A 13,492-nucleotide genomic window follows, 5' to 3' on the forward strand; every position below is an offset into this window, starting at 1 on the left:
GAAGTGTAGTTGAAAGGAGAAAGACATAGGAATATAACCCGAAAATATCGAATCCCACGTAAGATGTCGCTGCTTTCGCCAATGATCGCAAGAACCATTCGTGTTCAACGCGGCATTGTAGACGTAAGGACGTCTACAAATACCAGGCGTCGGTGTTTAGTTTATAACTGAACCTACCCATGATGATGTATACAATGATGATGAACGACCACTAATGCGTACCACGTGTGACGAACATCACGCCCTGCCGCGTGTTTGGTTGGGATGCCCCAACAGCTGGCGAATTTGGGTCACTCGAAATGAGAGAGGATCTCGATAAGAATGTTCGCGAGTAACCGAGCAATCACAGAATCACATTTTTACGAGTCGTGAACAACGCTTCGCTTCATTCGAATACAAGCAAAATGCAGGCTTTCGCTCGAAAAAGCGCGGAAACCCGAACGGTATGAATCTCCTCGGTCGTACTTTTACCTACATCGTTCAATCGCAACTATACAGCCGCCGTACGGGGCTGACACCCTATCACAAATCGCTCGCTTCATGCACACAGATCAGCCATCACAAACAGCCATCCTTTCTAACACGACACCGATACAACATATGGGAAGGACGCACATTCCGTTCCCACATCGGCGTAACATTCCGTAACGCAAAACATAAACGCTCTCCGACGGTGCAACATGCAACGCGAACTTGCACATCCGAAACACATCACGCGATGACAATGCTACCAGCAGAACCCTCTACCGGCGTGACACGCTTTTTCGAACAACCTATATACTCCGTCTGGAGTTTTGAACGCTCCCCTCGGCTTCCCACGTGCTAAGGCGCTGGATAGAAGGAGCAGCTATCGTCCTACGAATCCAGCAGCAATCACCGGCGCTTTTTTTACTAGCAGACAACGGGAACTCGTTGACCTGGTGGTCTGTCAAAACACATGTTACTGCCCACACGACATGTCTACCACCTCGAGGTCACTGCCTTATGTAGTCCTCTCATTCGTACAGCGTAGCATTTACTACAAGCCCCACGGGCGGACGCAAATCATGCAACTGAGAGCGCACTAACGTAGAAGCTCGTACTTCTCCAGAGAATTATACAAGCTGTCTCAAATAGCGGCCAGGCTCTTTAAATCGACCGCCAAAATCGGTTTCTTAACCTATCGCGCTACCATTTTGTGCAGCGTTGCCCACAAGTGCTGCATTTTTTTTATATAAAATTCGATAAGAGCGAACTTATCTGAGGAGAACGTAAAATAAGAAAAAGGCTTAACTCCCATAGAAACGCAGCAAAGCCACCGGTCTTCAAACAAGAGGGCGCCCCTTTGTTTGGAGACATGTGGCTTCGCTGCGTTTCCATAGGAGTTAAGCTTTTTTCTTTTTTTTACTTTTTCCTCGGGTAAGTTCGCTCTGCAAATTTTATAGAAAAAAATGCACCACCTGTGGGCAACGCTGCACGAACTCGTAGCGCGATGGGTTAAGAAACCGATTTTCGCGGTCGATTTAAAGAGCCTGGCCGCTATTTGAGACAGCTTGTAGATACAAGTAGATGACGACACGGCCCCGTGGGTCTCACCAACGAACGCCGCCGCTGCTCCTCCCATCGGCGACCCTAGGCGAGGAAAGCCAACGCCACCTGGAATGATCAATGCCTGAGAACGATCTCCTTTTCCTCCGTTGAACGTCATCACGGTCGCCATTTCGGCAATTGGACCCGAGCCAGATATCCAGCGTCCTTCGATGCGATGATTTGACACGAAGCCCAGCCGAACGCTGACGCGGTACTCGTGTCCGAACTGTGTCTTCCAGCGTTACCAGATCAACTCAGTCACGGAACTGCCCATGGTAATTACAGTTGCACAGGTTTTGAAGCAAAGCGTCTAGAAGGCGCTACCGTAGCGTCTTCGAAGAATACCGTTTCAAAACCCAGCCTCTAGATGGCGCTTCAAGCGACAGGTGGCTTAACATTCCGTAACGCTAGGTGGCGTAAGATACCGCCCGATCCAAAGGGCTCAGCCGGATTCATCCATCATCTATCCATCCGGCGGGCTTAAGGGAGGAAGGGGAAGACCCCCGTGCGCGAGAGTTTCACAACTGAGTTGATCTAGTAGCGTCGGTGTCGTTCTCACTGTGATGACGTCAAAGTCCTCGTGCACGGGCTTTGGTCATTCTAGGTGGTGTTGAGAAAAGCGCGCGTGTGACGAAAGCCGAGTGCCGCTCCCGAAGCGTGGCCGCACCCCCACGTTGGGCGCCATTCAGAGGATGGAGCAGCCGCAGCAGCAGGTCTGTGGATAGTCCGGCGCGTACGCTTTCCTCTCGTGGCCGAACACGCTGAAGGTGCCCACGTGCGAGCGCCACTCGTAGTACACCGTCGACACCGGGATGACGCGTACCCGCTGCCTCTGTAAAAGCCGAAGGAAACGCGTTCGTGAGTGTGTGAAAAACGTTACACGAGGCGAACTCGCTACAGTCATGTATCGTTAGTATCACTTCCGTTTTCCCCAGAAATCATCCATGATGTAAGTCGTGCGTAATTACGAGAAAATTCCTGCATCTACCCTTTTTCTCGTCGAAATTTATGTCTATATAGAGGGGAATTCATATTAACGTGTTTATTATTAAGGAGACATGACTGTAAATGACAACCACCAAAGTATCTTTGATAGGGTCATAGGAAATGACGACACCACGGGTGTCCCGAAGAACGCGGACAGAAATAAAAAAGGCAAAAAGTGAGGCCTAAAATAAATGTGCTCAGAATGTCCCCTTTGGAGAGCATACCCTTTCCAAAAGGGACGATCTTGTGCAGATTACGCAATATTCGCAATCTCCGCACAATGCATTGCACAATCGGAGCAGGCACCGAGTCTGCAGTAGAACTTGGCCTGCGAAGGTCGTTGGTAGTTGGTACACCTTGCGGCGATTCGCAGGACTGAATACAGCAACGTCGGACACAGACAGAAAAGTCAAAAGTGCATGGGATCTGCTGGAAGAATGTATCGTACATGTGTCGATCGAACAGTGCCGCCTCCGGATCATAACGGTTTCTCGGTACGGGCATAACTTCATCGAAAACACGCTATCGAAGGCACGTCATCGAGGCACTCCCCATAATGACACGTCACAGAGTTCTGGACAACGCTGTCACTTCTAAAGGCGATATTTGTATACCGAATCTCAATAGACGGGATTTGGAACTTTGCAAAGTGTACGTCTCCCGCATGCTACGTAACGTCTGAACTCCTTCGAACTTGTAGGGGTACCAGTCATCTTTCGTGTCTAGCGATCAGGACCTGCAGGGTCAGGAACAATATTTAGGTTCGAAAAGCTTTCATCCAACGCTTTTCGTACTTTAATTAAGAATTCGACAAGGAGATTGATGGGGAGTCTTCAGATTGTTCGGGGCTGAGCGTCTACAGCGAAACGAACCTCTTCCGTCATTCTCCGCCGAGAATAGATCAAAGCAGAGAGGGACCTTTCGTTTCACCAATAAGAAAGGAATCAGTAACGGAAGACCAGCGAACATCTGTCAAGTGCACGATGAAGCCCGGCTCGCAATGAATCACTCGGTCAGTACAACAACAGCAGCAGCAGCAGCAGCAGCGTTGCAACGCCTGTTTAACGTGGCACCGTGCCACGTAAATAGCCGTAACAAGCCAAGTCCGACTGATCACCGGTCCGTAGCGGAAGAAAAACGTGCGCGAGACGTTTTCCAGGCATCGCATAAATCAGTGACACACACAAAAAAAGAATCCCGTTAATTTTTTTTAATCGCGTCATACCGGTTATTTTGAGCAATCAACGCAAAGTTTAAAAAAAAATGATTTAAAAAAAAACGAATATATCAGATTTACTTGATTTAAATTCGATTAGTTTGATATAAACAATTGTTGCTTAAAATAATGAATCCTTACCATTAGGCGTATTTTTCAAGATGGCAGATTGATTGATCAATTCATCCGATCACTGATAACAATGCTGAATAGGGCATTAATATACGTGTAAAGTACATTTTAAGTAATAACTTTTTGTGGAATCCCAGCCACACCCAAACAAAAACAGCTTAATTCTCTTAGTAAAGAAATCTTTATTTTATTTTTATCTGACGTTCCGACATGATTGCAACAGGACATATTACTTTTCTAGATTTCATACTTTTCTTTTGCTTTCTGATTTTGTTGCAGTAGGACGTTGCGTAGCTGGCAAACGATGTGAAAGGCAGAAATCAAGTACAAAACGAGCGTGTTGGTAACTCCAATTTGCTCAGAACACCACTTCATTGGGCCCCAGTTCAGCCTTAAATAAATCTTTTTTAGCGCGATGATTCTTTGATTTAAATACAAAACAAATGCACATAGAGAGCATCAAGTGAGAGACAAACGGTAAATAAAAAAGAAAATATTTTCGAGGTTATTTTTGCGGGAAAGGTTTGATTTAAATAATCATAGTAAAACTGGTCGGATATCAATCACGATTTAAATCGTGTTGATCTTTATTCTTCACAGTTGGTCGACGGTATTTTTGCCAACAGCGTAAGTGAGAACGCGCTAGCTGAGCATCCGAAATACAAACTTCCGTAGCTTGGGCTACATTAAGTTCAAATGTAAACGAAAATATCGTCGAGCAGTTTTGAACCGGAGCCTCCGGCAGCCCCGACACGCACCTGCATGAGAATCTTCTCGGATTTGAAGGCAGACGCGTGCTTCTGGACCAGCTGGACAGACGCCATGTTCACCGTCGTGTCCGGGAAGTGGGTTGATGGGCCAGATCTGCGCAGCAAAGGACGAGCGGATGACGACACGGGCAGACCTTTCCAATAATCACCTTTTGTGGGCTGCCATCTTTGCCTACTGGACTGCGGAACGCGTTCTGGGCATGCGCGGTAGCTCTCTTTCAGGAAATATAAAACGCTGCACAAGCGTCAAAAGCCCCATTAGTCAGCACTTTTCGCCTGGGTGATAAGCGCTGGAAAGGTCTACGCGGATAGCAAGTCGTCTGCTTCTTGCGCAGGGGATGCGGTGACGTCAGAAAGTCGCCGAGCTCTGATTGGTCTGGCTGAAAGGATAGTGGGTAGACCTCGATGCTAGATGCCTGGAGGTCTACCCACTATTTTGTATTGGCTTCGATTGGAGGCACTTTTTTTTCCGATCAGCCAATAAGAGATCGGCGTTCTGACATCAACACAATCCCTGCGCAAGAAGCGGACGAACTTGCGCTCTGCATAGATACTGACTGCTTAAGCAGGGTGTGGCAAGCCCTCCCGAGCACCTCATTATCAATTATTAGCCAATGAGAGAGCGGCATTCGCCGATAAGGACGTCGAAGAACCAATCACGAGACGAAAACAGAATAAGCCACGCCGTGTGACTGCGAAGAAAAATGAAGAGTGAAATCGCTTAAGTCTGAACTCGTGGACACACCCTGGAATTCTGTTCCTCGAAGACCAGCTGACCCGAGACGAACTTGATCTGGTCGTCGGGCACAAATGAGTGTTCCACCACGTGATCATCCACCCTGTTAGACCTGAAACGAGAGGAAGAACTTTCCTGAGCCGCAGTGCGTTGCCTGGACGAGAGAAGTAGGACGTGTCTTACCGAAAAAATAAAAATAAAAACTATGCATCGCCGGAACGCTCAATCTCCAACCGAATGCAACGCTAGCAGCTGGGATAAAATGCGAAATGTGCAGGACATACCGTTCTCCGAGTCAACAGTCAAGCATTTGTCAAAAATGTTTTAACGAAAAAAATTAAAAAGCGGCCACAATGCCCGTGAGTATACGGTGATGAATAGCGTCTGCGGATACCGGGAGAACGAATCTCATTTTCCCATTTAAATTTCCAAAGAAAAAAAATTGCTTATAACTTTGGAATCAGATAATTTCTGAAAGTATTCATCTGGTTCCAACCGTACACTCGGGCGGAGACGGAGCACTCGCAGCGATGCATTGTTTATTATTTGAGGTGAGAAAAACGCCAGTTTATTTTTCTATTTTTCTTCCAAACACGCTGTATAATATGTAAGGCGGCGTTCCGGCCATTTTGGCGCCCCAGTCGTCGGGCGGGGACGGCTTACCAGACGACGGTGAGTTTGATGTAACACTTGATCTGGCCCGTTCCCGAACAGGCCCGGCAAGGTGCTACGCCGTCACCATTACATTTCCAGCAGCTGCCGAGGAACAAGAACGCAACGAGAAATATTAGGTAAGAGACTCGAGCGAATTTCTACGCTCTTCCGGAGCTTTCCCAAGTGCTTTGCGAACAAGTCGGCGCTCCCGATTTCTTTATGTTATGCACCAGTGCCGCCCATGCGCTGCTCAACCACGAAACACTCTGAAAATAGATGTGTGCGTCGGCTTCCCCCAGAAAAGAGAAAGAACCACCAATCGCTCACATCCATTGAGACAGCTCGGCGAGTGAGGAAACCAAAAATATGTTCAGACATAAAAAAAAAAAATAATAATAATGAAGTCTACGATGTGATACGGAGCATGACGGAAGCATGGGAAACATCATTCATATATTACATTTATTAATCGATTGTAAGTGTCTTTAGTTCAAGAGCATTACACAAGAGTAACAATGTTCGATAAAAACGAACAACACCAACATCACGCCCAAAGTATCACATATCGCCGGCTTCATTTAAAAATCTAAGCACGATTTGGACGTCGCCATTCGCCAAGCTCTATTCGTAGATCGTATTCGAAAACTCCAACGCTCTATAGGTGGCGGGGCGGTAGTTCCAAGATGACGGAAGAGATGGGGATGAATTCCCCAAGATCTCCGGTGCGCCTGCTCGCCGACGCTGGTCAGTGCGCTAAAAATATTTAAGTGTTTTACAGATCCGAAGCGGTCAGGGCAGGAGCATATTACAGGTGACGGGGGAGTTGATGTGCGTTAGGAAAACGAGCATCCTGATATTTAAAAGTTGCGGAAACCTCAACTTGCGGAGCTTTGGAGGAAGAGCGCGTTTTGGGCATCGGCCACGTCTCTGTGGCAAAATATATTTCAGTGTGCTGAAGATATCATGGTGTCTGCACTCTGCCTGGCCACAAGTGCTCTATAAATTGATCCGCGCACGAAGACCGTCAAGCCCCGGAAGAGCAGCGTTCACAGTATTAATGCCTTCGTGTCACGCGTTCCCAACTCGCTGCTCACAGTCACGGTTTTAGTGTACTTTCACCCGTGATCATAATGCGCTATGGTTATTGTTAAGAAGTTTTAGGATAGCGTGACTGCAGGCTACCGTATGGTGAAGCATTGCAACCGGAAATTCGCGCTGCGCCTTCGAAGCATAATTTTCAACGCGCGCCAGGCGTTGTCGTGCTCACGGTAGCTTGCGGTAACGCTATCCTAAAACTGCCTATTAACGCCATCAGCGTGTCTATGAGTTTTATTTATTGCCTCATCAAAACAAGCTGTCATCACGAACGGCTGGCTAGCGCAGACGCGCTTAAAGAACTTAAAGCATTTCTTCATTTGCCTTTTGCCTGAAAGCAAGTACGCGTATTGTGTCCTTTAAAAGAGCTTGGAACAAATGGTCATGTTCTTTGTAACGGCCTGCGAACCCATTCCCAATGTCCATTGCTCGACATACCGTTCCGCGACCAGTTTTCTCCTATACTTAGGTCAAAGAACAAACTTTTTGTACACCGTACGCGATAGAGCTCCTCACTACTAGAGGAAGCGCTTGCCGTCACGTTGAGCACAAATTGAGCTGGCGACCACAAGACCACGCATCCTCAGCGTATGCGATATACGAAACGTCCTATAGTGAAACGGGATATTCCGGTCCCTTTGTACAACGCTGTTCCGCCTCGGAACATAAGAATTCATATTTTAACGCGCTCAGTTTTTTCGTTAAAACTGCCTCACACACGAACACGTCGACCAGAACCGTGCGGTAATATAGCAGCACCAAGGCCGACAGTCCCTGCCATCGTCTCCGCACCGCTGTACCCGCTCCTCTGGTTCTTCGTTCGTCCGCGAGAGGGCGAGCGGCGAGCTGGAGTGCCAAATAGTGATTTGTACTCCGAAAGCGCCGCGAAAAAAGTAAACGCTACGGGATGTTTTACGGTGTAAGCGATCGGAGAAGCAGTCACTGCGAACATTCACTCCGTCATTTGCAGAAAGACGGCAAAAAACAAACCCGTAAAAAATTTTTTTTCGACATTTAAAAAAAAAAAAAGAAGTATATATATATATATTTACGCGCGACCGCGTGAAAAATCACGCTAAGTGTCACATCGCAGGCTTCGTTTTTTCGGTAAAAACGATTTTTCGATTTCGTAGTTCGCCATTTACACATCGCGGGTGATTTACCCTCGAGGGCGTACTGCCGCTAAATAACCGCGCTAAAAAAAAAAAAAAAAAAATATATATATATATATATATATATATATATATATATATATATATATATATATATATATATATATATATATATATATATATATATATATATATATATACGGGTTTTTTTTTTTCCTTTTTTTTTTCGGAATACACACTTACGTACACATTTCCCTGCAAAGTACGCGACACAAAAAAATATACCCCCCAAGGATTGCGAGACGTTGAACGAGTCATGCCACGAACTTGGCTCCCACGTCAGCCAAAAGAAGTTACGTCATGGAATTATAAACAAAACGCTTGCCTTCGCCACTTTAGTGCGTTCGAAGATTGCAGCGTTAATCTATCTACCTTTCGTCAGGATAGGCGCTGAAATATAGCCGGTATCGCTTAAATAATAATAGAAAATAAAGCGCGTCTCGGTTTACCAGGAATGATAAAACGAAGAATGAAATGTCCAGTCGGTGCCGGAACTTAATACATATCTCACCGGTGAAGGCGGGCTCGTATTAAAACAGACAAGGTATTTTGTTTTTTTCTAAGAAATGTGGTTTTCTCGAAGGTATTAAGCGGTGCTTGAGCCATTTGGCAGATCCACACTCCGTTTCAGGTTTCACCTCACGCTGGACCGCAGCAAACAATAAGAGAAATGGGGGCCAATCCATTATACCGCGCGAGTGTCAGATGACCTTCCGGAGTGGCAACCGCGACATGCCGAACGCGCAGTCCGGTAATACGTTCACAGAGCGGGATCCGCTTGGACTGCTCGTCTGCTGCGGTTCATCGTCAGGTGAAACGGAGTATATTCAGTCGACCTGAAGGGGCTTTCCCGGTGCTCCTTCGTACACGAGGAGAACGAGAGCTGCGGAGTGAAGGCCAAGACACGCACCGCTTTCGTCCCATGCCGTGACATTGGAAGCAGCGGTCGTTGTCTCCGGACAGACTTCTCTTCTGACCGTCGCCCTGACAGTAGTTGCACTGCTCCTGGACAAATCCGAAAGAGAGAAAGCGATTTTGCGAGAGTTGGCTTCACGGCAGCAAACGAGGCAAAGCAGACAGTCCAGTGCAAACAACAGTATATGTGAAATTCCAATGCCGCGCATTAAATGTTTCACATTTCGGCCGCCATGCCGCGCCAGCTAGTTTTCGTTGCAGACTTGGATAAGTGGCGGTAGCTCCTCGCTTCCCTCCGTCGCGTCTTCAACGCTGGATGGCGTCGCCGTCTTTGGAGTTGGGAATAGTGCCGTAAACAAAGAGGCAGCCTTGTGCCGTAGCTATTTTGCTCCATTAAAATTCGCGAGACTAAAGGTATAAAAATAAAACTATGGAATATGCGCACATGTTTGTTTTTCTTTGTTTTTCGACATGTTACCGTGGAAACCGTTATGTTATCAGCTGCTGATTGCTTATTTCATATCACCGTATCCTTTGAACCAACCGATAATTTCCTTTTTTAAGTAATAAACCCGAATAATTTGCTGATATACATAAGATGACGTACTAAATTGCAAACTAAAAAAAACAAAAAACATCCACAAAAGCCAAAAGTCATTATACAGTGTCAGTTTTTAGTTCATAAAATTTTCGGGATTAAAATTTACTGCTATCGGAGTCTTCCTATTGTACAGATTGCGACACAGTCAACCCGAACGCGTGATCCCCGTTTTTCTTATTTTTGTTGTCTTCACAACTGAAAGCCTGTCGTCAAACATGCTAATGGCGTGAAATCTGTTCAAGATAAGGCGACAATTAACATTTGCGTCCGACACTGTTTGAGTAAAAGCCAAGAAAATGTATGTTTGCGCCTAATGTCTCGTGCATTGCGGGTACACGAGCACGTAGCTTTCAGCGCGCGTGCACGAACGAGGAAAATGTTTTTATCATTATTTAACCGTTCAAAAACGTCGTTCTGCAGGATTGAATCATTCCACGAATCATTCGGTTAAATGTTCGCGATTTCTCCTTTATATAAAGAAACAGACAACGAAGCAGTTAAGATTTTCGTCTTTCCTCGTGTCCGATGTTATATTCTTACGATGACCATTTTGTTGAAAACGGTTAGAATCTACTTAAAATGCACATGCAAGTGATGAGACGTATATGCTTTTGCATAGAATGAAGCGATTTTGCATGAAATTCGGGAACTGAATTTTTGTTGACGCACACGAAAAATTCACGGAACCCTAGCCATAAACAATTTCGATGTAAAAAAAAAAAAGAAAGAAGAAAGCGCAGGATCACACCGTATTTACGGTGCGCGATTGGCCTAACCGGTAATCATCAAACGCACAAAGACGCCGAGCGCCGTGACGATACACTTTTGGCGCTGCGTGATTGGCTCTATTGGACGGTAGCGTTGGCTGCGGTTGAACGTCAGGCCTGTTCACACGCTCGCGTTTACTTAAGACCAAGTTCTTGTGATCTTCTGCAACGACCACGAGACAATACACTTCAAGCGCTGGATAAATTTAATAAACGAGTACCGGCCAAGCTGCTGCATGCTGAGACGCACTTGAGCCAAAACTGGCGGCGCGGCGCCGCCAATCTGGTTTTTCGCGGCGGCGCGGCGCCGGCATTTACGGTAGACCAACGCAGACAGCAAGTCGTCTGCTTCTTGCGGAGGAGTCGTGGTGACGTCAGAACGAGGCCGAGCTCTGATTGGCTTTGATTGGAAGGATAGTTGGTAGACCTCAATGCTAAATGCCTTGAGGTCTATCAATTTTTTTTTTCAATTAGCCAATAAGAGTTCGGCGTTTTAACGTCATCGCAACCCCTGTGCAAGAAGCAGGCGGACTTTCACTCAGCAAAGGAGCGTGCTCGCAAGCGCCGGCGCGTCACCTGCTGATAAGATTGAATTAAAACTGAAGACACATAATTTTTAAGGTGTCTACAATACAACTTTTACTGTTCGAATTGAAGGACCATTTCAGCTTCCCTTTAAATCACACGTTGGTAAGAAGTCGCAAGTGTGTGAAGCGGCCTTTAATGTGAAACAAAGTAATAGACGAGGAGTTTTTGTCAAGGAGTAAGCGCCGAGGAGTAGAGGAGAGCGGCGCACTCACGTATCCGTTGCCGGAGCAGCTGGCGCATCGCTTCCGCCCAACTCCTCCGCAGGTGTGGCAAGTCTTGACCGAGGCCGTATGGGGCACCTCGACCGCGCTGCTCTGGCACTGGAAGGCCGTCGGCACGGGCACCGGGACCTCCCAGGGGCCCGGGGCAGGGCCCGCCGAGGGCCCGTCCACGGGACCGCCTTAGAACCCAGACACAGAGACAACACACATGTTATGTACTGCACTCGGGAGAATAACAAAAGAGATTCATTGCGCTTCTAAAGAAGCGGAACGAGTTCTTTGGCCCCTACCTGTGTATGGCTCGAAGCACCAGGCGGTCTGTCTCTTCTCCGTGAACGTTTCCAGCGTGTACTGCACCGAGACAACGTTGGAATAACGTCAAAAGCGTTTTCAGGTGTATCTACTGACGACGTAAGGTACGCCTTTCAGGAGCTGCCTCCGGGACTTTGCGTTCTGAACAACGCGTATATGATACACTCGCGACAAAAAGATTAGCCCAAAGTCTCAATTTTTTTCTTTCTTCTACTTCCGAACATTAGGAGTGCATAAATTTCAATGGTTTCGTCAACATTCCTTGGCCTCGTCGCTGACAAGATAAGAACTATAGGGAGGAGTTGCCATCGAGGTGGCATCGAAGTGCCCCACTATCGATGGCACTTAGGCGTCTCGTGAATTACGAGCGCGCAAGGGCAGCCAAAGCACGATGAAACGCAACGAACATTTGAAAGAGATTCCCTGCGCTTGTTGTCATGTCGGTGATTATAGTGCTTCGTTTGGCACGAGCCATCTTGCTAACCAAATGGCGAGTGAGGCATGCCTCCACGCCAATTCGAATTCCGCGGACACGTGCTCTACTTTATTAGCCGTTTTCTATCGTGGTCAGAAACAACACGGGCTAGCGCGCAAGATCAGCGATGTACTAGGTCTTTGCATAGTGTATGTGGCATTCCTTCGGCTTCAGACACACAGAAGGTCAGAGCAGGTTGCGCACAAATCCAGCGGCCACTCCGCGTTTGTTGTGCGAGTCGCTTCCCCGCGCGAAGAGGGTCCGTAAGGTGAAGCACCCTTCTCAGGCAGACGAAGGCCGGCGTTACAGGGAATCTACAGGTATTCACACGAGGGAGAAATCCCGGGGATTTCTCCTCGGCAGGCGCATCCCACGACGAAAACGTCAGGCTTTGCGTTGTGCAAAAGCCTCGCGTTTTAATCTCGTGATGCGCGCGTTCCGGGGAGAAATCCCCGGGATTTCTCCCTCGTGTGAATACCCCATCGGCAAGGCAGCATTACTACCTCCATGCAGCACTTTTTTTACAGTGCTGCCCGCTCACAAGATATAAAAAAAAAGCTGCTCACATTTTACGTTAAAACACCGTAACCCCTACCTTATCGAATCAATTAACAATTTCGTGTAAAGGTTTATTCGCAAACTTGCAATTGCTTGCGATCGTGTTCGTTAAATACTGTTAAAATGTCCTACGAGTAAAGGTCCTCGATGTGTTTGTGTTTGTCTTGGAGGTAGCGTCAAATAAGCCAATGCACGAGAAGCATACCTCGTGAGGCCCTTGGAAGCAAATGGCGGCAGAGCACTCGCTCGTGACACGGTACCCGTCTCGCAACTCCGTACAGCTATGGTTGTCGGTACGTGTCAGAAACGCGAAGCGTGATTTTTATTGAGAGGCTTTGGACGAGAGAACATACTGCCACCGATATCGGGTAGCCATGGAACTCTCGAAGTTTCCGTATATTTCCTATTTTTCCGACCATCATTCCTTCTTTTTTTCTTTTTTATCTCGAAGAACTTTGAACAATGTAATAAACAATCATTTCTCGTAGATAGTACGTACATTTTAACTCGCAAATACCACAAAGCCTTCGCTCTAGTGAAATGCAGTTCCAGCGCCACCTCATAGATGGCGCAACCGTGCTAGCCTGCTTTCTCATCGTAAGAGGTCACAAGAACTCGGTTCTAAGCAAACGAAAGTGTGTGAAGGGGCCTTAAGGCGATTAAATGCAATCTTACTTGACCACAAATTTAAACAAAATTTATATCAGTTTGGCGGCGATAGAGT

General features: G+C 47.0%; 1 protein-coding gene across 1 annotated transcript in view; it reads right to left on the reverse strand.

Moving 5' to 3' along the window:
• Positions 1 to 2,157: 2,157 nt before the first annotated feature.
• The window catches only part of LOC8033156 (protein SSUH2 homolog), a 62,214-nt gene continuing 50,879 nt past the window's right edge, over positions 2,158 to 13,492 (reverse strand). Inside the window, 8 exon segments of the mRNA XM_029995732.4 lie at positions 2,158 to 2,401; positions 4,663 to 4,752; positions 4,754 to 4,768; positions 5,420 to 5,522; positions 6,074 to 6,166; positions 9,242 to 9,336; positions 11,415 to 11,602; positions 11,714 to 11,774. Of these exon segments, the coding sequence (XP_029851592.1) occupies positions 2,255 to 2,401; positions 4,663 to 4,752; positions 4,754 to 4,768; positions 5,420 to 5,522; positions 6,074 to 6,166; positions 9,242 to 9,336; positions 11,415 to 11,602; positions 11,714 to 11,774 (792 nt within the window). The 3' untranslated portion in view covers positions 2,158 to 2,254.

This window comes from Ixodes scapularis, unplaced genomic scaffold (genome assembly GCF_016920785.2).
Source record: "Ixodes scapularis isolate PalLabHiFi unplaced genomic scaffold, ASM1692078v2 PGA_scaffold2__306_contigs__length_199485367, whole genome shotgun sequence".
NCBI classification, from domain to species: Eukaryota; Metazoa; Arthropoda; class Arachnida; order Ixodida; family Ixodidae; genus Ixodes; species Ixodes scapularis.